An 18,641-nucleotide genomic window follows, 5' to 3' on the forward strand; every position below is an offset into this window, starting at 1 on the left:
GCCTTCCCCATCTGAGTCCAGGGGGCCCGTTACCGAATCGGGGGGAGCACTCTGGGTCAGGCAGCTGGGAGCTTCGGTCCCACCAGTGTGCACGAGGACCGAGCCCAGGCCTGGCCGGTCAGGTCAAAGCCAGCCGACTTCCAGGGAGAATGCCGGTCCTGCTGCAACAGGCCAGGGAGGGACGAGGCAGCCTGGCCTGTTGGGGGTCGCCTCTGACCTCAGGCAGCTGGCCTCGCCCTTCCAGCCACGAAACCATCTCCCTCTCCTCTCCTGGTTTTTGGTGACTTGAGAGCATTTGCTTTCGTATTGCCGGCTACAAACAGCATTGACGTAAGTAGTGCGTCTCCTGGCCTGAGAAACCCTGGAAGTTTAGGGTGCCACCACCTTGCCAGCCCGGGCCGGCCCCCTTCCATGTTCCCGCCTGTGTTAGAGGGCTCAGAGCCCAGTGTCGCCCATGATCACTCTTAAAAACCATAGGCTTTGACTGTGGGAAAACCTAGGGGCATTCACTCTAGTCTTTAAAGTTATTTATTTTTCCGTATTTATATTTTTAAATAAATCCATATATTAAATCTGAAACTCTTTCTGGCCAAAGATTGAGTCCTAAAAAGAGATCCTCCATGTGCTCACACCCCATGCTTACGACATTCCCAGAAAACAAGGTTTCAAGTCCAGTTCAAAGGCAGGAAGTTCGGTGTCGACTGTGGCTGTACCGGCATCCCCCGCCTCCCTCTGCCCTCTGCCCCCCACCCCGGCCGCCGCCCCATCAGACGGGCGGGCTGGAAAGGGGCTTTTCCGGGAGAAAGGAACACCTCAGCCCTGCGTGAACCACGATGAAGCGAAGCCACTTCCAAAGTAGAGTGTATCAGCTTTATTAGCACCGGCTTCCAGACTCGTCGTGCGGGACACCCACTTCTGGTTACCGAGGAGGCCCGTCCACCCTATCTGACTTCACGAAACTTCACTGTCGATAAAATTTTGCTCAAAGAAATGTGCCGTTGAGTTTTGAGTCAATAAACTGAAAACCTCCGACAGATTTTTGCGGTGAGGGTTCCTGAAAACGAGGCGAGTGTGACGCATCATCTCAGGCGTCGTCTCCGACCGATATGATGGATGTCGGCAAACGTCCAGGTCCCAAGTCAGGACATTCACTTAGGAGCAGCCGGGAGAGTTTAGATGCTCGGGTTTCACTTGGGAGCCAGGTTAAAATTCAGATAGATTCAAATGACACGGGCCAGTCTCTGCAAAGCAAGCTTCAGATAGAATTGAGAAATCCGGTGTGAGGATAGTTTGTCTGACCCACACGCGCTCTGCTGGCGCGGGCCAGAGGACGGGCTGCGGCTGCGCGGTGCCAAGGAGCCTCGGGGGCGAGGGGCGGTTGGCGCCAGCTTCCGAGCAGACCCCCGGGTCTGGGCGCAGCGGTCTGCGGTTGGAGGCTGAGTGCGGCCCGTGGGGGCTCCGGCCGGCCCCTTGAGGGCTCTCGGTGAGCCCTGCCCCCAGCTAAGCCCGGCTGACCTCGCCCGCCACCCCTGCCCCCCTGTGCTTCCCCTTCAGGGTGGTAACCACAGGAATGTCTGCAAGGCAAGGACCTTGGCCCACCGGGCGCGGGCCCCCCCCCCACCCCCCGGGCTCCACCCCAGCGGGTAAACACACCCTCCCTGATGCCGCTAAGTGCGCAGGGAAGGCATCAAAAGCGGAGGATGGGCTCCAGCAAAAATAAGCAGGTTAAATGACCAAAGAACGTTTGAGGGTTGATTTCCTGGAAGCGTCCCTCCCTCCCCTCTGTGCCCCAGAGGCTGGGAGGGCGGCGCCCCAAGGGGCCCAGAGGCTCCGTGTGCATACCCGTCGGGGAAGCACAGCGCCACCCTATATTACCAGGGTCACCTGGCCGGGCGACTCCTGACGCGTCCACGCGCATCCGCGGAACCGAACGCTCCCCGGCCTCGCGGCTCTGGCTCTTCACACGGGCCGGCGATTCGAGGAAACCCCACCTCCCTCCAGGGCGCCGACACTCGTGCCGTGCCGTCGGGAATCGGGACGCTCTTCCAGTTACCGGACGCCGCCGGTTGAGCCTGGCCTCTCGCCACCCCATGCTTACCGCCACCCCATCCTTACCGAGGGTGAAGGAAAGCGCCGTGCCGAGGAGCACGCCCCTCGGCAGACCCCGGGAGTCGCTCTGACGCAGACTCGAGGCCGCTCGCCTCTGGGAACGCAGGACGGGGCAGGGCGCCCACCTGGCCTCCCTGCGGCAGCCGGCCCCCGGCGGTCTTTCGCTTCGCCTGGTTCCCAGCCGCAGCGACACAGACAGACCTTTATTCCGCTGCCTGATCTACCCGTCCTGAAGAAACGGACGCAGAGCTGTGCTCGGCGACATTAAATCTGATCGAGTTTAAGAGAAGAGTCCCCCGGTTTGCACCTTTTATGAATCTTTGCACTAAATTCACACCCAAAACCCACGGACGAACACGGGCTCCGTCCACAGCCCACATCGGGCCGCACCGCGATGGCCTCTAGCGGAACAGCCGGTACGTCCTGGGCAGGCGCCCATCCCTGCTGGCCAGCGCCGCCTGGATGTGCTCGTAGGCCGGCAGGTTGCTCAGGTCCCCCAGGGCGGCCACCGCGGGCTTCCTGCGGAGCATCTGGGAGGCAACTCTCCGGATGTCTTCTGGCTTCACGCTGCCTAGCACGGGGGACAGGGAGACCTCAGGGGAACGCCCGAGCCCTGCACGGACTGTCTCCACGCGTGGCCGTGGCCACTACCCTGACTGAGGGGTCCGAGGCCAGGCTGCGGACTCCAGAGAGTCCAGATTCAGGCGTGTGTAGAATTCAGAGTGACTCAGGGTGAAGTGACAAATTTTCCCAGTAAATGGGGATGTACCAGTGGTTATAAGTTATTTTCAAATACGGGAATGCACACCTGCCCAGATGCATCTCAATGGAAAAGCTCACCTGCAGAGTTACCCACACGGAGAGCCTACAGGGAAGGAAAAAACAAAGAATCCCTAGGGCTTGGGGGGGGAGGGGAGCGGCCACACACATGGGCCCACCTTCTGAGGCCCAGAAGCTCAGCCTGCCTGGGAACACCCGGCATGGGCAGCTGGACTTTGCTCCAGAGGATGAGGCCTAGGGGAGACTGGGTACTGCGCGCCCCAGGGTCTGAGGGGGCCCCCAGGGAGGGTGCGAGTGCCAGAGCAGTGAGGTAACAAACGTCACCACAGGACAGCACGGGGGGGGGGGGGGGGGAGTCACGATACTCTGAGGACCTGCTACAGAGAAAATAAGCTTGTCCCCCAAAGGGCCACAAACAAGTAACACTCTGACACTTAGAGGAAATTCCAGGACTTCCTGAAGGTCACTCACGGGAGGCCATGGAAACCTGCGGCCAAGACACCTGCCACAACACCATGAAGGGCAACACCGTTCGAGCCCCGAGCGGAGCATTTCCGTCCATTATCTCAGCGAATCCGCTTAAAAACCCAGAGCGGTAGGGAAAATGGTGAAAACTTGGGGGCACAGGGGTCAGTACTCAGGGACACGAAGTAGGGCTGGCACAGACGAAAGCCCGCAGGCATCACACCTCCTCCGGCTGGCCGGCCTCTGGGAGGGAAGGGAGGGAGCCGGGTCTGGGCCCGCCCGCCAGCACGGTACTCACGGATGAGCGCGCACAGCTCATGGGGCAGCTTTCTGGAACGGGTCGCCAGCACCTGCCTCCCCACGTCCTCGAAGATCACAGGCCTGGACTCCAGGTTCATCATGAGCATGGACATCAGCTGGGTCTTGGCCCGCTCCAGCTCCACCTGGGGGTCCGACCACCAAGCCACACGGTTCAGTTCCCGGCAACTCACACGCTGTTGCCCAGCCACGTCCACGTCACCAGGAAGACAAATTCGACAGTCTGGGGCTCCACCCAGACGCCAGGTGCAGGGCCCAGGCAACCGGGCTCCCCACGCTCCCCGAGGAACTCGGAGGGAACCAGCTCCGTGTGCCAAGTCTGTGCCGTGAGCCTCTCTGACCAGGCATGAAATTTGCAACTATGGGACTCCCACGAGTTGCATTCAGAGACGGGGGGCACGGAGAGCAGCCGGGTGAGAGACGGCACCCGACCGACACGAAGCTGCCGGACGCCGAACAGCGTGCACGCCTGCCGGACGACACTGGCCGCTGAGAGTCCGCATCGTTGCTGGAGGAAAATAATCTCCGATCTGAGATGAGCGCTTTCTATCTTTGCAACTCCAGGCAGATAAAACCTGCCTCAAGTTAGCTTCATGTTAGCGGGAAGTACTTCCTAGCAGACCGCTAACGGAGCCACCGACGCGGACTTTCAATATGTTATTTTTAAAAACTTTTTTTAAGTTTGTTTATTTTGAGAGAGCACAAGCAGGAGAGGGGCAGAGAGAGAATCCCAAGCAGGCTCTGTGCTGACAGCACATGTCCCAATGTGGGGCTCAAACCCACAACTGTGGGATCATGAACTGGGCCAAAACCGAGAATCAGACACCTAACTGAGCCACCCAGGTGCCACAAATATGGTATTTTTATTTTCATTTGATGTTTATTTTTGAAAGGGAAAGAACACGCACGCAAGCAGGGGAGGGGCAGAGAAAGGGAGACACAGAATCCAAGGCAGGCTCCAGGCTCCGAGCTGTCAGCACAGAGCCAGATGGGGGCTCAAACTCACAAACCATGAGATCATGACCTGAGCCAAAGTCGGATGCTTAGCCGACTGAGCCACACAGGCACCCCTGTGTTTATTTTTATTTTTTAAATATTTATTTTTGAAAGAGAGAGAGAATAAGCCAGGGAGGGCCAGAGGCTGAGGGAGAGAGAAAATCCTAAGCAGGTTCTGAGCTGTCAGCACAGAGCCCGATGTGGGGCTTGAACCCACGAGCCTGAGGGCATGACCGGAGCCGAAGTCAGAGCTCAACCAATTGAGCCACCCAGGCATCCCAATATATTATTTTTAAAATAATATTCCTTTTCCTGGAGCACCTGGGAGCCTCCATCAGTTAAGCGTCTGACTCTTGGTTTTGGCTCAGGTTGTGATCTCGCGGTTCGTGAGTTCAAGCCCTGTGTTGGGCCCCATGCTAACAGCGTGGATCCTGCTTGGGATTCTCTCTCTCCCTCTCTGCCCCTCCCATCTTGCACGCTTTCTCCCTCAAGATGAGTAAACGTTAAAAGGAAAAGACTGCTCTGTGCTATTCTTTCCGGTAGAGCTTAAAAAGGACCGGGGCCCGTCAGATGCAAACAGACTGGGTGCTGAGGGCAGTGGCTGTTGTGTGCGCTGAGACCAGGGAGGAGGGGAGGAGCTCAGCTGCAGACCTGGCTCACTCCGGGGGTCTGCACTGCTCTGGCCGGGATGTTGGGGGCACAGAGGATGGGCCCACCGCCAGCCACCCCACACTGTGTTCTCTAACCCGCCAACACCGCGGGGACGTTTGCAGGTGGCTCTGTGCCACACTTACCACATCCACGGTTCCAGCCATTAAAATGAACTCCTTCGTGATGATCTCCACCATTTCTCGAACCTTTGAGAGAGAGCATGGAGACGAAGAAGAGCGTGATCAGGACGTGACAGCCCGTTTCTTCTAACTCAGGTGGTGACATCTGTGCTTCCAGAGACCAGCTCTGTATGCGGGGACGTGACCTGCACAGGAAGGAGAGGTCACCGCGTTCGGGGCTGGCCCTCACCTGTCTGGGGTCGGCGCTGGCGTGGACGCACAGGAGGCCCGTGTCCTCGTAGCTGTGGTGGTACGAGGTTGCGTTGTACATCCAGTGGTGCCTGTAAGGAGCACGGACGAGGGGACACCTGGAAGGCGGCGTCACGGTCCAGAAGCACCCTCAGCTGGGCCTGCCAACCTTGGGGACAGCCAGGTGAAAGGGACCCAACCCACCTGTTGAGCACGTGGAGGTAGAGCCTGGTAAACATACCCTTGCCGGGCCCGCCAGCCGAAAAGGAGCCGCCGCCCCCCATCATCATGTTCAGCACGGCGAAGGGGATGAAATCGTCCTCCTGCGAGAGACGTGAGGGCCGAGCTCAGCCGCGAGGGGACGCCCAACTCCACGCCGCACAGGCCCCCGCTGGCACTTACCAAGAAGGAACAGCTCTCCAGTCCTATCATGATGTGCGTGAGCTCGGGGAACGGGGCAGGGCCCAGACTGACGTTGGACATATCTCTCTCCAGCTGTAACCAAGAAGGGTGAGCAGTGTACCCACGTGGAAAACAAGGAGGCCTCAGCCACCCCAGGCCGGAGCGGCTTAAAAACAGTCACAGAAATCCCACACGAGCACCAGAAAACTCTCTAGAGACAAGAACTATCCTTCACCTCCCGTTTGTACCAAACTCTCAGCTTTAACCAAGGAACACACGTCACGCTCAGGCCCCAGAATGCGTATTAAAGGCAAAGCCACGGGCTTACGGCTGACTGTAACACCCACAGGCTCCAGCCGACAACGTGCCAAAACCCAAGTCAAAAAAGGCATACACGACCCAAGGTCACGGGCTCTTTTCCATCACGGCTTTACCTTGACAACCCCCCCCGTGTACTGTGCCACCGATCTGTCGACGTCCACAGCCTTCTCACATCCCCAGGCCGGCTGGGTTCCCAGCAGGTACTTTCTGGCACATTCCACCAGGTGCTCGTGCTCCACCCCAACCCCAGCCAGCACCATGCGGTCAGGGGTGTAATAGTTTCTCAGGTAGGAGTGAAGCACTTCTCGGTCCATCTTTGCTATGTTTTCTGTGGGGCAGAAACGGTGGAGGCCAACTGTGTTTTCCCGATAAGCAGCCTAACAAAGGAGGGGAGAAACACAGGTGACCAAGAAGGCCACGGCCAGGTGTCCCCCCCTTGCGCTGGGCCTGCCGTGACCCCAGCTGTGGCAGGAAGAGCCCGTGGGTGCTTTGCTTAGTTTGGCAGGAATAGCTCTGTGTGTTTCTAAAAAACACAAAATCTACCTCTCCGGGATAAAAACTCAAAAAACCCGTATGAAATAAAAGCCTCGCTCTAGAAACAGAGCGATAAAAATCTTGTTACTGTAGGAATTACAAAACGAGGGGCGCCTGGGTGGCTCAGCTGGTTGAGCGTCCAATTTCGGCTCAGGTCATGATCTCGCAGTTCGTGGGATCGAGCCCCACATCAGGCTCTGCGCTGACAGCACGGAGCTAGCTTGGGATTCTCTCTCTCCCTCTCTGCCCCTTCCCCGCTCACACTTTCTCAAAAACAAGGGATAAAATGCTAAAAAAAAAAAAAAAAAAATTACAAAATGAAAAACTCGCATGAGTGGCAGGTTTGGGAATTAAGAGCGTTCTGACCACACCTAGAGCCTGTAGGAATGACCTCAGGAAGGCAGACGGCCCCTCCCAACCGCCCTGGTGGCAGGAGGGCCACTGATACGGAGGAGGGCACGTTGCGAGTTTTGTATCTCACCTCGTGAATCATCTCTGTGAGAAGCGGTTCTGGGTCAGGCCGCATATTGAGGTCTTCCAGCTCAAACTGGACAGCCATCCGTGCCATCTCGATTTCCTCATCTGCAAAGCACCCAGGCGAGGCTCAGACCGCACCAGCCAGGAGGGAGATGGCCCTGGGCCTGTGCCACCAGACTGGCCGAAAGACATGCTGGCAACCTCCTCTGCCTTCACCTGGGGCAGACCGGGGGGGGGGCAGCAGTGGGAGTGAGGGGGACGGCACTGGGCGGGCAGGGCCTAGAGGCGTCGGGCCTCGCCAGGCTCGGCCATGAGGTGGTCACCCGGGCCTGCTCTGAGCCCCAGCTTCCTCCCCATGAGAGGCCCTCAGGCCCCTAACCGTTCCGTCCCAAAGGGCTGCCGTGAGGGTGAAGCTGCGCTGGATGTGAAGGCACTGGAAAATGAGGCACGGGCCTACATCGTGGCTGCTGTTTCATCAGCTAGCTGGAGCAAGTACCGGAAAGTTCTTAACTCAGCACTGCAGTCCTGGACCACGAGGCCAGGCCGATGTGACCAGAGCCCAGCCAGGGCAGCTGGAATGGTCAGCCCGGCCCACTCTAGCCCCCTTCGGGCCCGGAATCAGAGTCTGGTTACTACCAGGCCAAGGAAGGGGACGGAGACCAGGACGTGGAAACTTCCGGCAGCATATCAGCCAGAGTTTTCAAAGACTGTCTGAAATGCCTTTGAGAAACGAAAGACCCAGGGGTGCCCCGCTGGCTCCATCAGAGGGGCGTGCGACTCTTGATCACGGCGTCGAGAGTCTCAGCCCCACGCTGGGCGTAAAAGTTACTTAAACGAGTAAATCGATAAAAACTTAAGGAAAAAAGAAATTAAAAATCCAACCTCGCTAAAAACGTCCAAAGGCATAAAGGGGTGTCAAAGTGTTAGACGCGAAGAACCTCCCTGACCACCAGTGTCACTTCCTAGGAAATCGTGACAACCCACTGGTAGCTGAGCCCACGGGGGCGCCACGGTGCTCTTCCTCGGGGGCCGGGCTTCCGCCTGCCCCCCTCCGCGTCCAACCCCTAGACACCGCACACAGCCCAGGGCACACCTGTGAGCCTGGGGTGCAGGACCACGTCAGCCAGCAAACCAACCACCGTGTCCAGGCCCTTGGAATCCGCAGACACGGCGTACATGGTAGTGTCCCTGGAAAGAAGAAACGACACCAGGTGTCAGGGTCATGACAGGTGCACACCAAACGGGGGCCATTCCCCACTGGCACCGAGGACCAGCACCACACTCAGTATGCCCATCTTCCAGCGCAACTTTCCGCACGTGTTGGAGCGAAAGCAGCTGCCCAGCCCGGACGGACGAGGACCAGTTCTCGGACCTTTTCACGAGCACGGGCTCCCCACCAGCTGCACCACGGGGGTGCGCTTCGTCACGCACTTCCTGAGGGTCTGCCGCCCGGACCGACGGGTCGGCATGGGGGACGCACAGCCTTACGCAGCTGGGGACCAGAGCCACGTCTGGCAGACCAACTCCGCCTGCCCTCGTCCACAGCCCCTGCACCCCATCCGCGTGCTGGCTACACACCAGAACTCTCCCGGTCCCCCAAAAGACCGCTGCCTCTTCCGGGCTGAGCCTCTCCCCCTGCTGTTCCCAGAGTCTGGGCCACCTCCACCCCTCGTTCAGTCTGGCAAACTCTTTCAAGACCAGCCGATGTCAAGTTTGCTATCGTTCCTTTCCGGACTCCAGACCAGGTCACCTGCTTGTCCCCACGCCCCCACCTCTAGTCTTGGTTCCTGGCTCTCGTTTCCATTACCTGTGGTGCAGCCCTCTGCTGGCTCTGGGAGCACACTGGGGATGGGGCCTGCTCTGTGTCCCCAGGGCCCAGCCAGCAACCTCCGGGGACCGCCTGGCTCTCCAGTGTGCTCTCTGCTGTAAGTGTTGCCGCCTGTGTCCTTCCTCCACCAAATCCCTCACCCAACCCTGCCCAGGCCAGGCTCCTTCTCAACGCCAACGTCCCCAGCTTCTCCAGGAGGTGGGTTTCAGTGGGACTCTGACAGAGAATAACAACCACAGTTCGTGGCTGCAAAATGAGCTGGTGTACCTTGATGTCTGGCAGTCACAGATACCCCCGTGCTTTTCCAACGTGAGCAGAATTTCATCTTTGCTGTCAAATCGATCTGTCGACTAGTGAAAACAAACAAGTGAACCTAAGTAAGAAAATCTAAAGCAACTTCTAACATATGATTTTAGAAAAGAAAACCTATTTTGGCTCTTAAAACGTGAAACCAAATCGTCTTCCAACCTAAACATCTTTTAGCAGCAACACCTTATCAACTCAGTCACTCGTTAAAATAACCGTTCTAAAAAAAAACCAAAACGTGGTAGATCCTTCCCAAACAAAGTCTCAAAAATTACAAATCATACACTGACCGAAAATGCCAATTTTTCCAAAAAGTGAGCAATTCCACTAAGATATTTGGCTTCGTATCTTGATCCTGAATTAATAAGAACTGGCAACAAAAAGAAAAATGACAAGTTAAGTCAAATGCTGAGAAGGGGGGATTCGATCAAGAGAAACCTTTACAACTGAGCATGATCAAACAGGCCAGCGCCACCATGTGAAGGCGACAGCGTGTCCACTCCCCGGGCTACGTACCCACAGCTGCACGCGTGCTGATGCTCACCGAGTCGTACGCTTGGTATTGGTGGTGGAGACGGTTTAGAGTTCTTGCAAGGTACAAAGGGGAAAGCCCAGCACCGACATGGCGGCTCACGCTCAGAGTACTCGGTTTCCAGATTCTAGAGCGTACTTTCCCCTCCGGATCCAGCGCACGAACCCCGAACCAAGCACAGCGGTCAGTGAAGCACCCACGACACTACCGACAGTACTTACTTCCCACCGTACAAAACTGTCCGAACTTGTTCTGGGACGCCACGCGAAGCCCGTTATCCAGCGTGGTCACTTTGGTTTCAAACTTTTCCTGTCCACCAGCCGTAGCGAAAACAGGCTGCGGCACGCCAGGGAAGGGGGAGGAGAGCGGGGTGCCGGGGTAGGCCCCGCCACTACTGAAGCATCTGTGTGCGGGAGCTCCGGACCTACACAGAGAGAGTGGCCAGTTACAGACCTGAGACCGCGGAGCCCGTGGTGACCGGCCGTCGCGTCCCGTCTACGTGAGCACTTAGAGACGACACGCGGGAGCAGGCAGGAACACCACTGCTGGGGACAAATCCTGGCTCAGCCCAGGGGGCCGTGGCCAGTTGGTCAGTTCTTTGGGCCGTAACCGCTCTCTCTTATAAACATCTCTTACAGAGCAGACGATTAACCACCGCACCTCACCCTGACGGCCCGGATTAAATCTCTCTTACAGCACAGAGCTCCGCTCGGGCCCTCAACTGCCCCACCGTAGTCTAAATAGAAGCCACCCCACCCCCTGCCATGGGGCCCCAGGTGGTCTGGACTCCAACTCTCTCCAAACTCCTCTCTTAAAGCCCTCTCCACCACCACCCCCCAGGACCCAGTCACACTGGCCTGCGGGTGCTGCCCTGAGCACACACACACCGGGCTCCTTAACCCCAACGCCTCTGTTCCTCCTGCTCCCGCCTGGCCGGGGCCTGACCCTCCTCCCGTGCCTCCCCTCTTGGCTTCAATGCCGCGTCCTCCCAAGGCGACCCCTCCGCACTCTATGGGAAGTCAGATCCCACTGCTTGACTTCTTTTAAGCGTTCACACCGCGGCTCCTACGCGGCCCGCGCTCCTGCCTGCGCCCGCTATCTCCGCCCGACACGGAGCGGCGTACAGCCAGGGGCCGCCACCGACTGTGGCCCGAGTGGACGTGCTGGCGGCCAGGAAGGCGGGAAGGCTGCGGGGACGGAAAAAGCGCGCTGTCTGCAGGCGAGGGGACACAGCACAGCGGTCTGGGGCCTCGGCCTCACAAGGGGGGCCCCCCCCGCGACAGGACGGGGGCCGGGGCGGAGATGACACGTGGCCTCCGACAAGCCCCGTCGGCCCGGGAGAAGGCGGGAGAGGACCCAGCGGCCCGGGAGAGGGCAGGCGGATGGGTCTCGGGGCCAGGAGCTGGGGCCCCAGGCAGGGAAGGGCCCTCGGAGACGAAGCCAGGGTCCGGAAGCCCGAGCCCGAACCCCCGGCGCGGCGCCTGGGCGTGGGGAAGCCAGAGGCAGAGCGTCCGGACAGACGCGAGCCGCCCCGGGTCCCCCGCTGACCCCCGGCGCGTCCCCGGCTCACCTCAGCCGCGAGCGGCGCCACGAGCCCGAGCCGCGCACCAGCAGCAGCCGCGCCGCCGCCAGCGCCATAGCCGCCATCTTAAGTCTCCGCCCCCGGCTTCTGTCGTCACTTCCGCCCCCGCCCCCGCCGCCCCGCCCCTGCGGCGCCGACCCCCTGCGTTCGGGAGCGCGCTTCCGGTGCGGGGAGCGGAAGCCGCTGCGGGAGGCTGGGAGCGGCGGCCGGGCGGCGGGCGACGGGGGCGAGGGACTCGGGCCGCGGCCGGGGCGGAGCCGGGGCCATGGAGCCCCCGCTGCCGGGTTAGGGAGGGCCGGCGCCGCCGGGCCCGCGACGATGGCCGGCTACGCGCGCCGCCCTGGCGTCCCCCCGCTGTCGCGAGCCCGGAGCCTCGTCATTCCGGACGGTGAGCGGCCGGGCGGGACGGCGGGGCCGAGCCCGCCGGGCCCCGGGGCCGCCCCCGACCCGCCGGGACGGGCTCCAGGTGAGGCGGGCGGCGCAGAGCGCGCGGCCAATCGGTCTTGTTGATGTTATTGCAGCTCCTCCGTTCTGTGAGCGCCGGTCTTGTCTCCCCCAGCTAGACTGTGAGCGCCCCCATGGCAGGGACCTGGACTCCCACTTCTTCGGCATTCGGCCGACGTTTATGTGCTATGTGCCCAGTCCGGTGCTAGCTTCCGTGGGAGACACAGGTGAGAGACAAGCCTCAGGGACCCTGAGCCGGCGCCACGTTAGCATTAGCTCTGCCCTCGACCCAGCGACCCAGCGAGGGGCACTCAGTGCCACCGTGCGCTGGCCCCTGGGACACGCAAGTGCTGAGCGCCCCCCGCCAGCTAGGAGCTTGCAGTCTGGCCTTGGGGAGCCCCCCCACCCCCCCAACACAGACACTTCCAATGTAGGATGGTGGTAAGTGCTGAAAGAGAGGTATGCCTAGCGGGAGCACCGCAAGCCATCTCCTCCTTCCAGGTGGTGGGGCGCAAGGCCAGGGTGCCTTCGTCCAGTAAGGGCAGTGGCCTCGTCCGCCCCCAAGCAGTTCCGCTGCCTGTTGGCTGCGGTGAGCGGTGAGAGTTCAGGTGCTTCCATCGGGGTCTCAGAGAGGAGTGGCCACCCACGAGAGGATTCAGAAGACCCCGCGGACGGTGGACGTGCGCAGCCACACTGCTCATCAGAGCCTACTGGAAGCTTTTTCTGAGTCACAGATGCCAGGGCCCACAGAGGTTCTACTGCCGCGGGCAGGAGCCTGGGGGCTTGTGTTTCAAACGTTACCCACGCTGTGAGAATCACTGTGGTAGAGACCCCGTGTTGAAAAAAAAAGCTGTCACAAAGGTGACCACAGTAGGGTGATGACGTCTCTTTGCAGATTTTGGCTACGGAAAGGGGAAATGCACTAAGCAAGGTCCGCCCGGAGCCCAGGAGACACATTTTGGAGGTAGGGTTGTTAGACAAGATCCTTTCTTTTTCTCTCTGCCCGACACAAAATGCCAAGCACGCGGCCAATGATGAGTTGTCCATTTGACAGCATATAACTTTGTGCCTGGAGTCTGAAAGACCAGGTGGGGGTGGAGACCTACAGAGTCCGTCGTGATCCTAGGGTAGAAGGAAAGAGGGTACAAGGACAGGGGAAGCCGGGACATGCAGGATGACAGACGTGGGGAGTCACGCTAAAGGGGTCTGAAGAGACAGCAAGCGCTAGGGGCAACAGGAGTCAGCATCACACAAAGTTGGCACCTGGGCTCTGATGATCGTGGACCGAAAGGGTCACAGGGCGGCTGGTTAGGGGCCAGGAGAGCGAGAGGGAGGCCGAGAAGAGAGCAGGGAAGAGGGGATGAGTGAGCAGGGGAAGGGGTGGGGGGCAGTGACCCCCAGTTTGGCTGCACCTTTGGAACTGATGGCCCCCGGCGCAGGTCGTGCCCCAGGCCAACTAACTCAGCTGTGTGGGGATGGAGGTGAGTTGTCCTTGTAAAGACCCCCAGGTGATTGCCGTGGGCAGTAAGGTGCAGGGACCAGGAGGAAAGAGAACTCAGAATGTGGACGCAGGTCTGCTTTATTGGCTAGGTTTCTCATTTCTTAGCATTCGCTGAGTTCTGGTGGGGTGATGAGGGTGGCAGTCCTGATTTTAGATGTGGCCGTGTTCTGGAAAGAAACTAACAGGGAAGCTCCCTTTTAACGAGTCTTGGGAGATTTTCTGGATTTGTGACGTGCGTTACCGTTGCAGATGATAAGCTTGAAGATCTTGCAGAGGCCAATCCGTTCTCCTTCAAAGAGTTTCTGAAAACCAAGAACCTCGGCCTGTCGGGAGAAGACACCGCCAACAACAGGGTTTATTCAAAGGTAAATCGAGGCGTCGTTTGCGACGATCGTACACAGAGAAATGTCTGGAGGACATCTCTCTCCCGATGTGGGGGACACTGCAGGATCCGGGGGCAGGGGGCGGCGCAAAGGGAGCCCACAGCCAACGCCGGTGGGACCCTTTCTGGCTCTCCTCTCTCCTGGGAGGCGGGTGGGCCTCTCGTTCCACTGTCAGGCGCCCCCCGGAAGACCGGCCTCCAGTGGCTTCTGAGTCTGAGCTGTGCGTCTGGCCATCTTCCTTAGGAACCCACAAGGCACCCACTGGGACTCGGCCGCAACTCCCCAACCCCCCAGACTGTGGGGTATGGCCTGGAATATCAGCAGCCGTTTTTCGAAGACCCTACCGGGGCTGGCGACCTTCTGGACGAGGACGAGGACGAGGACGAGGGGTGGAACGGGGCCTACTTGCCGTCCAGCGTGGAGCAGACCCGCTCCTTGGGAGGCGCCACCAGCACGTCGCCCTGCAGCACATACGTCTCCTTCTTCTCCACCCCGTCGGAGCTGGTGGGGCCCGAGACCCTGCCCCCGTGGACGCTGAGTGACTCGGACTCCCGCGCCTCTCCAGCGGGGAGCCCCAGCGCAGATTTCGCGGCTCCCGGAGAGTCTCTGGGAGACAGGCACCTGCGGACGCTGCAGATAAGCTACGAAGCAGTAAGTGAGGGGGCCCCACGGCGGCCCCCTGGCCGGCACCCGTGCGTGAGCAGCACGCTCGCAGAGGACCCCGAGGCTCCTGGTGTCCACGGTGGCCTGGGGTTTGGGCTCTGAGAACAAGACAGTCTGTGGTGTGGCCCTCTGCTAGAGTCCCTGTGCACCGGTCCCCCGTGTTGACTGATCCCGTGTGTGATGTGCCACCTGAAGAGCACTGTGGAGGGCGGTGCGGTGTGGTCTGGCTCAGGCTCTCCGAGGGCCTCCCGTCAGGAAAGGGTCCCCTCCCGGCGGCAGCTCAGGGACACCTCGCCGTGCTCTGACTAGAGGAGGTTTCTTAAAGAGGATCATCCCCTAAAAGAGAGTCGCGAGCGCAGTCGGCGTCCGTAACCGGAGGCCTTCCGGAGGAGACACTTCCGTCTGTGTTTTTCCTTCGTGAGCAGACGGGAGGCTGACTGCCTAGAACGTTTCTGTTCATCAGGGAGTTCTAGAACCAAATTACAGAGACGCAGACCCCTTTTGAGTGAGACACCGAGACTCAGAATTTCTAATGAGGGTTTTCTTTCTCTGCAGCTGAAAGATGAAAATTCTAAGCTGAGAAGAAAGCTGACTGAGGTTCAGAGCTTCTCTGAAACTCAAACAGAAATGTATGTAAGCTCTCAGTTAGGACCGCAATTCAAAATGCCTGCTAACACCCAAATCCATTGTAAATCGGTAACGAAGCGATCAGAGTTGAACCGAGTCTAGCCTTCGTCACGTGCAGGTCCTCCGCCTCAGACACGTGTCTGGTTCTGCACGAAAGTTTATTTTGAACGTTAGACCCAAACCGAGCACACTTGATAAGAACAGCCGAACTGGTGATCGAGAGCCAGCTCGGGACGCTCTCTGGGGCTCCCGCCGAGGCAGCGGGCTCTCGGGGTTTTCAGCTAACCCGCCCGACCTAACTGCCTCTCGGACGCATTCTGAGAGCCGGATGCGTGAGTTGGCAGTGACTTGGTCTTCTGTCTCACAAGGGTGAGGACGCTGGAGCGGAAGCTGGAAGCAAAAATGATAAAGGAGGAGAGTGACTACCGAGATCTGGAGTCAGTGGTCCAGCAGGTGGAGCAGAACCTGGAGCTGATGACAGTACGAGGGGCCGGGGGGCATTGTGACGCACCGGGCGTGACCCTCTGTTGTCAGCCCACAGAGGCGCGGAGTGAGCGGGGGTCCCTCACAATGGGCCCACCTGCTGGGCAGAGCGAGCTGGAGCTCCCCCCCCCACCCCCCCCTCCCCCCCCGCCCCGTGAGGGCATCTCACCACATTGCTTATTAGCGATGCCTCCTTGTTTTTGTTTTTGTAACAGAAACGAGCTGTAAAGGCGGAAAATCACATCCTGAAACTGAAGCAGGAAATAAGCTTGCTGCAGGTGATTGAACGGCAGGGATACAAATCCGGGGGACCTCCCCAGCAGCGGGAACCCCTGTATTCGGGACGTGCAGGCTTTCCCCACCCCCCCCCCCCCCCACCTCAAGTGAAAGAAGCAGCCCGGTCGTTCTGGCCCCGTGTTTTCTGCTCACCGAGAGGGTCGTGGGCATTTACTGTGTCATCTGGGACAGCACGGATGCTGACCCGAATTTCTCATTCCTGTGGAGGAGCGCTGAGGACAGACTGAAGGACACGACAGGCCCGTGTCCTCTAAGAGCCCCCTCAGCAGAGAGTGGCTTTTGCGGGGGCTAGCCCTGTCCCCGCCCCCCCACCTCCTCTGCTGAGGGTGCCGTGGTCAGTTTTACTTGGACTGCCTTTCAGATGCTCTCTTCTGCAGCCGCAAAAGCCCTTTCCCGCTCTCGCCCACCCTCCAGGCGCAGGTCTCTAACTTCAAGCGCGAGAATGAGGCCTTGCGGTCCGGCCAGGGTGCCGGCCTGACAATAGTGAAGCACAACACCGACGTGGCCTTGCAGAACCTTCGCGTCGTCATGAACAACGCCCACTCCTCCATAAAGTGAGCGCTGGGGAGCTGAGGGCGCCTCGGCACGGGCGGGGGGGAGGCGGTGACCCCGGGGAGGCGGAGTCCCTTAGCGCAGGGTTTCAAGCCATGACCGCACCCCGAGCAGTGGATGGGGCTCTGGGAACAGAAGTGCGCCTGATGGTCCTATTAACCCCGAGGCCACTCGATGCGGACCCGACCGGCGGGCTCTGGAATGTCTGCATGGCAATAGCCGTGTTCCCCTGAGCACTGACGTCAGACGGGAGTCCTGCCTCCCTCACCTACGAAATGTCACGAAATGTCGCAGTTCTGAATGGGGACGAGTCACAGCGTTTCCCTCTTGTCCTAAAAAGCAAAGAGGTTCTTGGGAGGCCCCTGGGAAGGGTCCGCTGTGGTGGCTCCCACTGCGCGTCCCCGTCTGTGTGCCACGGGCCGAGTTCCACAAGGGTGGTGGCGGCCAGGCCCACAGCGGGCGCCTCTGGGGCAGAGGGTCCCCCACCCAAAGCCTGCTTTTCACTCTGGAACTTTGCTTTGTGGCTTCTGATGTTGCCCAGCCGTGGTAGCAGACGGTAACATCCACGTTTCCGTTTCAGGCAGCTGGTTTCTGGAGCTGAAACGTTGAATCTTGTGGCCGAAATCCTTAAATCCATAGACAGAATTTCCGAAATTCAAGATGAGGAAGAGGAGTCTTGAGAACTCTGAGGTGCTTCCAGGTCGCAGCCCTGCTTACGTCCGGACGCCGCCGTTCGCCGGGTTGGAAAATGCCGTTGTGTCTTTAAGTACGTCGTCCTCGGCCGTAGTAAAAATACTCACCGTGCCGCTAATTTCGTGACCTAAATAGCCCTAACAGCCAGCTGCAGTGAGGAGCCCCCCGCGTGGGAGAGCTGCCCCTGGCTTCTACGCGACCCTTCCTGGCGAGCTCCTGCTACTTGGTGGACTGATGCTCTATCGGAAGACGTCTCTGTGAAAGCCAGTGATCTTTTGAAGTTACTAAACATGAAAACGGCAGTTCTGTAATAAGTGTTTTCCGTCGTCATTCCAGAATGTCGATCGTAAGATAAGTTCAATCGATCGTCCTCGATTCCGTAAGGAGAGGGACTAGGTGAGCCACGGCTCCGTGCTCGCCTCCCAAGGCCCTAATGCCTCTGTGACCTCACTTGGTGCCCCAGCTGGCTCAGAGTCCCCGCCTGGGGCCTCACGGGCGGCTCGTACAGTTGGAGACCCGAGCCTGGCTGCTGTCCTTCCGCGGGGTCCCAGGTCACACAGGCGCACCACTGGGTGCGACCATCTAAACGCATCTGTGGGCCTTCGGATTTGAAAAGCTGCTTTGGCTGGAGGGTTTTGATACACGTTTCGAGTGGCATCTTGTACAACGAAGTTTGGAATTCAGGGATTAAGACTGTGTGTGCAGCCTTCCTGGGTCAGCACGAGGTCTCCCGGGGTGCTTTTCCAGCTGCTTTCCAATGTAGGGGGGGCACCATACGCCTTTTTGGCCATTTTTCTCTAGATGTTATTTTTTAAAATAAATTTCCTTTTCTTCTTCTGTTCAGATGGACTGCTTTCCTATTTAATAAACCGTAAAACTCACACGCACTGTCCCTTTTTTTTTTTCCAATGTAACCGCTTCTTTACGCTTAAGAAACCTAGTACCGTTCTCTGACTTTAGGGCATGCGTCTTGTCGTAATGGGTGATTTGTGCTGACAAATTAAGCGTTAGTCCCGTGGCCTGTGGGGTCAAGGGTAGACCCTGATCACTGCTGCCAGGCCTGACCAAGGTGGCCAGCCCGCTAGATGTGCGTCACGGCCGGGTGTTTCGGAGTTGGACACGCTGGATTCTAGTGTTGGGGCATTCTTCGGTCCCATGGTTGAATTTTTGAATAACGTTTGAACTGCTCGACCCTCCGATCTGGGCTACGGGTAAGAGCTTTGCAGAAGTCCCTGCCGAAGACACCCGGCTCCTCCTCACCCGTCACCTCCTGTTCCTCCCTGTTGGTGAGAAGTGGGTACCGGGCTCTGTGGTCGGAGCAGACTTTAG

The 18,641-nt window shown here is 59.0% G+C and overlaps 2 protein-coding genes across 3 annotated transcripts; one reads left to right on the top strand and one right to left on the bottom strand.

The window, feature by feature from the left end:
* Positions 1–856: 856 nt before the first annotated feature.
* On the bottom strand, positions 857–11,809 carry PMPCA (peptidase, mitochondrial processing subunit alpha). The gene is made up of 13 exons (XM_027051738.2): positions 11,658–11,809; positions 10,309–10,511; positions 9,846–9,925; positions 9,517–9,599; positions 8,515–8,609; positions 7,426–7,526; positions 6,524–6,787; positions 6,090–6,182; positions 5,892–6,010; positions 5,689–5,779; positions 5,463–5,525; positions 3,653–3,797; positions 857–2,680 (listed from the first exon to the last, which is right to left on the bottom strand). The coding sequence occupies exons 1-13, from the start codon at positions 11,732–11,734 to the stop codon at positions 2,511–2,513; spliced, it is 1,584 nt and encodes a 527-aa protein (XP_026907539.1). The 5' UTR covers positions 11,735–11,809; the 3' UTR covers positions 857–2,510.
* A 26-nt stretch (positions 11,810–11,835) lies between these two features.
* On the top strand, positions 11,836–18,193 carry ENTR1 (endosome associated trafficking regulator 1). Of its 2 annotated transcripts, XM_027051739.2 has the most exons (10): positions 11,836–12,057; positions 12,191–12,340; positions 13,009–13,077; positions 13,864–13,979; positions 14,241–14,648; positions 15,216–15,289; positions 15,656–15,767; positions 15,986–16,048; positions 16,482–16,621; positions 17,200–18,193. In XM_027051739.2, the coding sequence occupies exons 1-10, from the start codon at positions 11,988–11,990 to the stop codon at positions 17,297–17,299; spliced, it is 1,302 nt and encodes a 433-aa protein (XP_026907540.1). In that variant the 5' UTR covers positions 11,836–11,987; the 3' UTR covers positions 17,300–18,193. The 2 variants fall into 2 exon arrangements, with proteins under 2 accessions (XP_026907540.1, XP_026907541.1); XM_027051740.2 differs by lacking the exon at positions 12,191–12,340 and having other exon boundaries at positions 11,837–12,135.
* Positions 18,194–18,641: the final 448 nt, after the last annotated feature.

The sequence above is a fragment of the Acinonyx jubatus genome, chromosome D4, assembly GCF_027475565.1.
Source record: "Acinonyx jubatus isolate Ajub_Pintada_27869175 chromosome D4, VMU_Ajub_asm_v1.0, whole genome shotgun sequence".
Classification (NCBI taxonomy): Eukaryota; Metazoa; Chordata; class Mammalia; order Carnivora; family Felidae; genus Acinonyx; species Acinonyx jubatus.

What these genes read in the sequence shown, in the direction of transcription:
- PMPCA (XM_027051738.2), bottom strand. Translation starts at nt 11,734, where the DNA reads ATGGCGGCTATGGCGCTGGCGGCGGCGCGGCTGCTGCTGGTGCGCGGC. An exon ending in TCACAGAGATGATTCACGAG is followed by an intron (nt 6,788 to 7,425) that starts GTGAGATACAAA and finishes CTCCTTTGTTAG; the next exon opens with GCTGCTTATCGGGAAAACAC. An exon ending in ACACGGGGGGGGTTGTCAAG is followed by an intron (nt 6,183 to 6,523) that starts GTAAAGCCGTGA and finishes TCTTGGTTACAG; the next exon opens with CTGGAGAGAGATATGTCCAA.
- ENTR1 (XM_027051739.2), top strand. Translation starts at nt 11,988, where the DNA reads ATGGCCGGCTACGCGCGCCGCCCTGGCGTCCCCCCGCTGTCGCGAGCC. An exon ending in AGAACCTGGAGCTGATGACA is followed by an intron (nt 15,768 to 15,985) that starts GTACGAGGGGCC and finishes TTTTTGTAACAG; the next exon opens with AAACGAGCTGTAAAGGCGGA. An exon ending in AACGCCCACTCCTCCATAAA is followed by an intron (nt 16,622 to 17,199) that starts GTGAGCGCTGGG and finishes TTTCCGTTTCAG; the next exon opens with GCAGCTGGTTTCTGGAGCTG.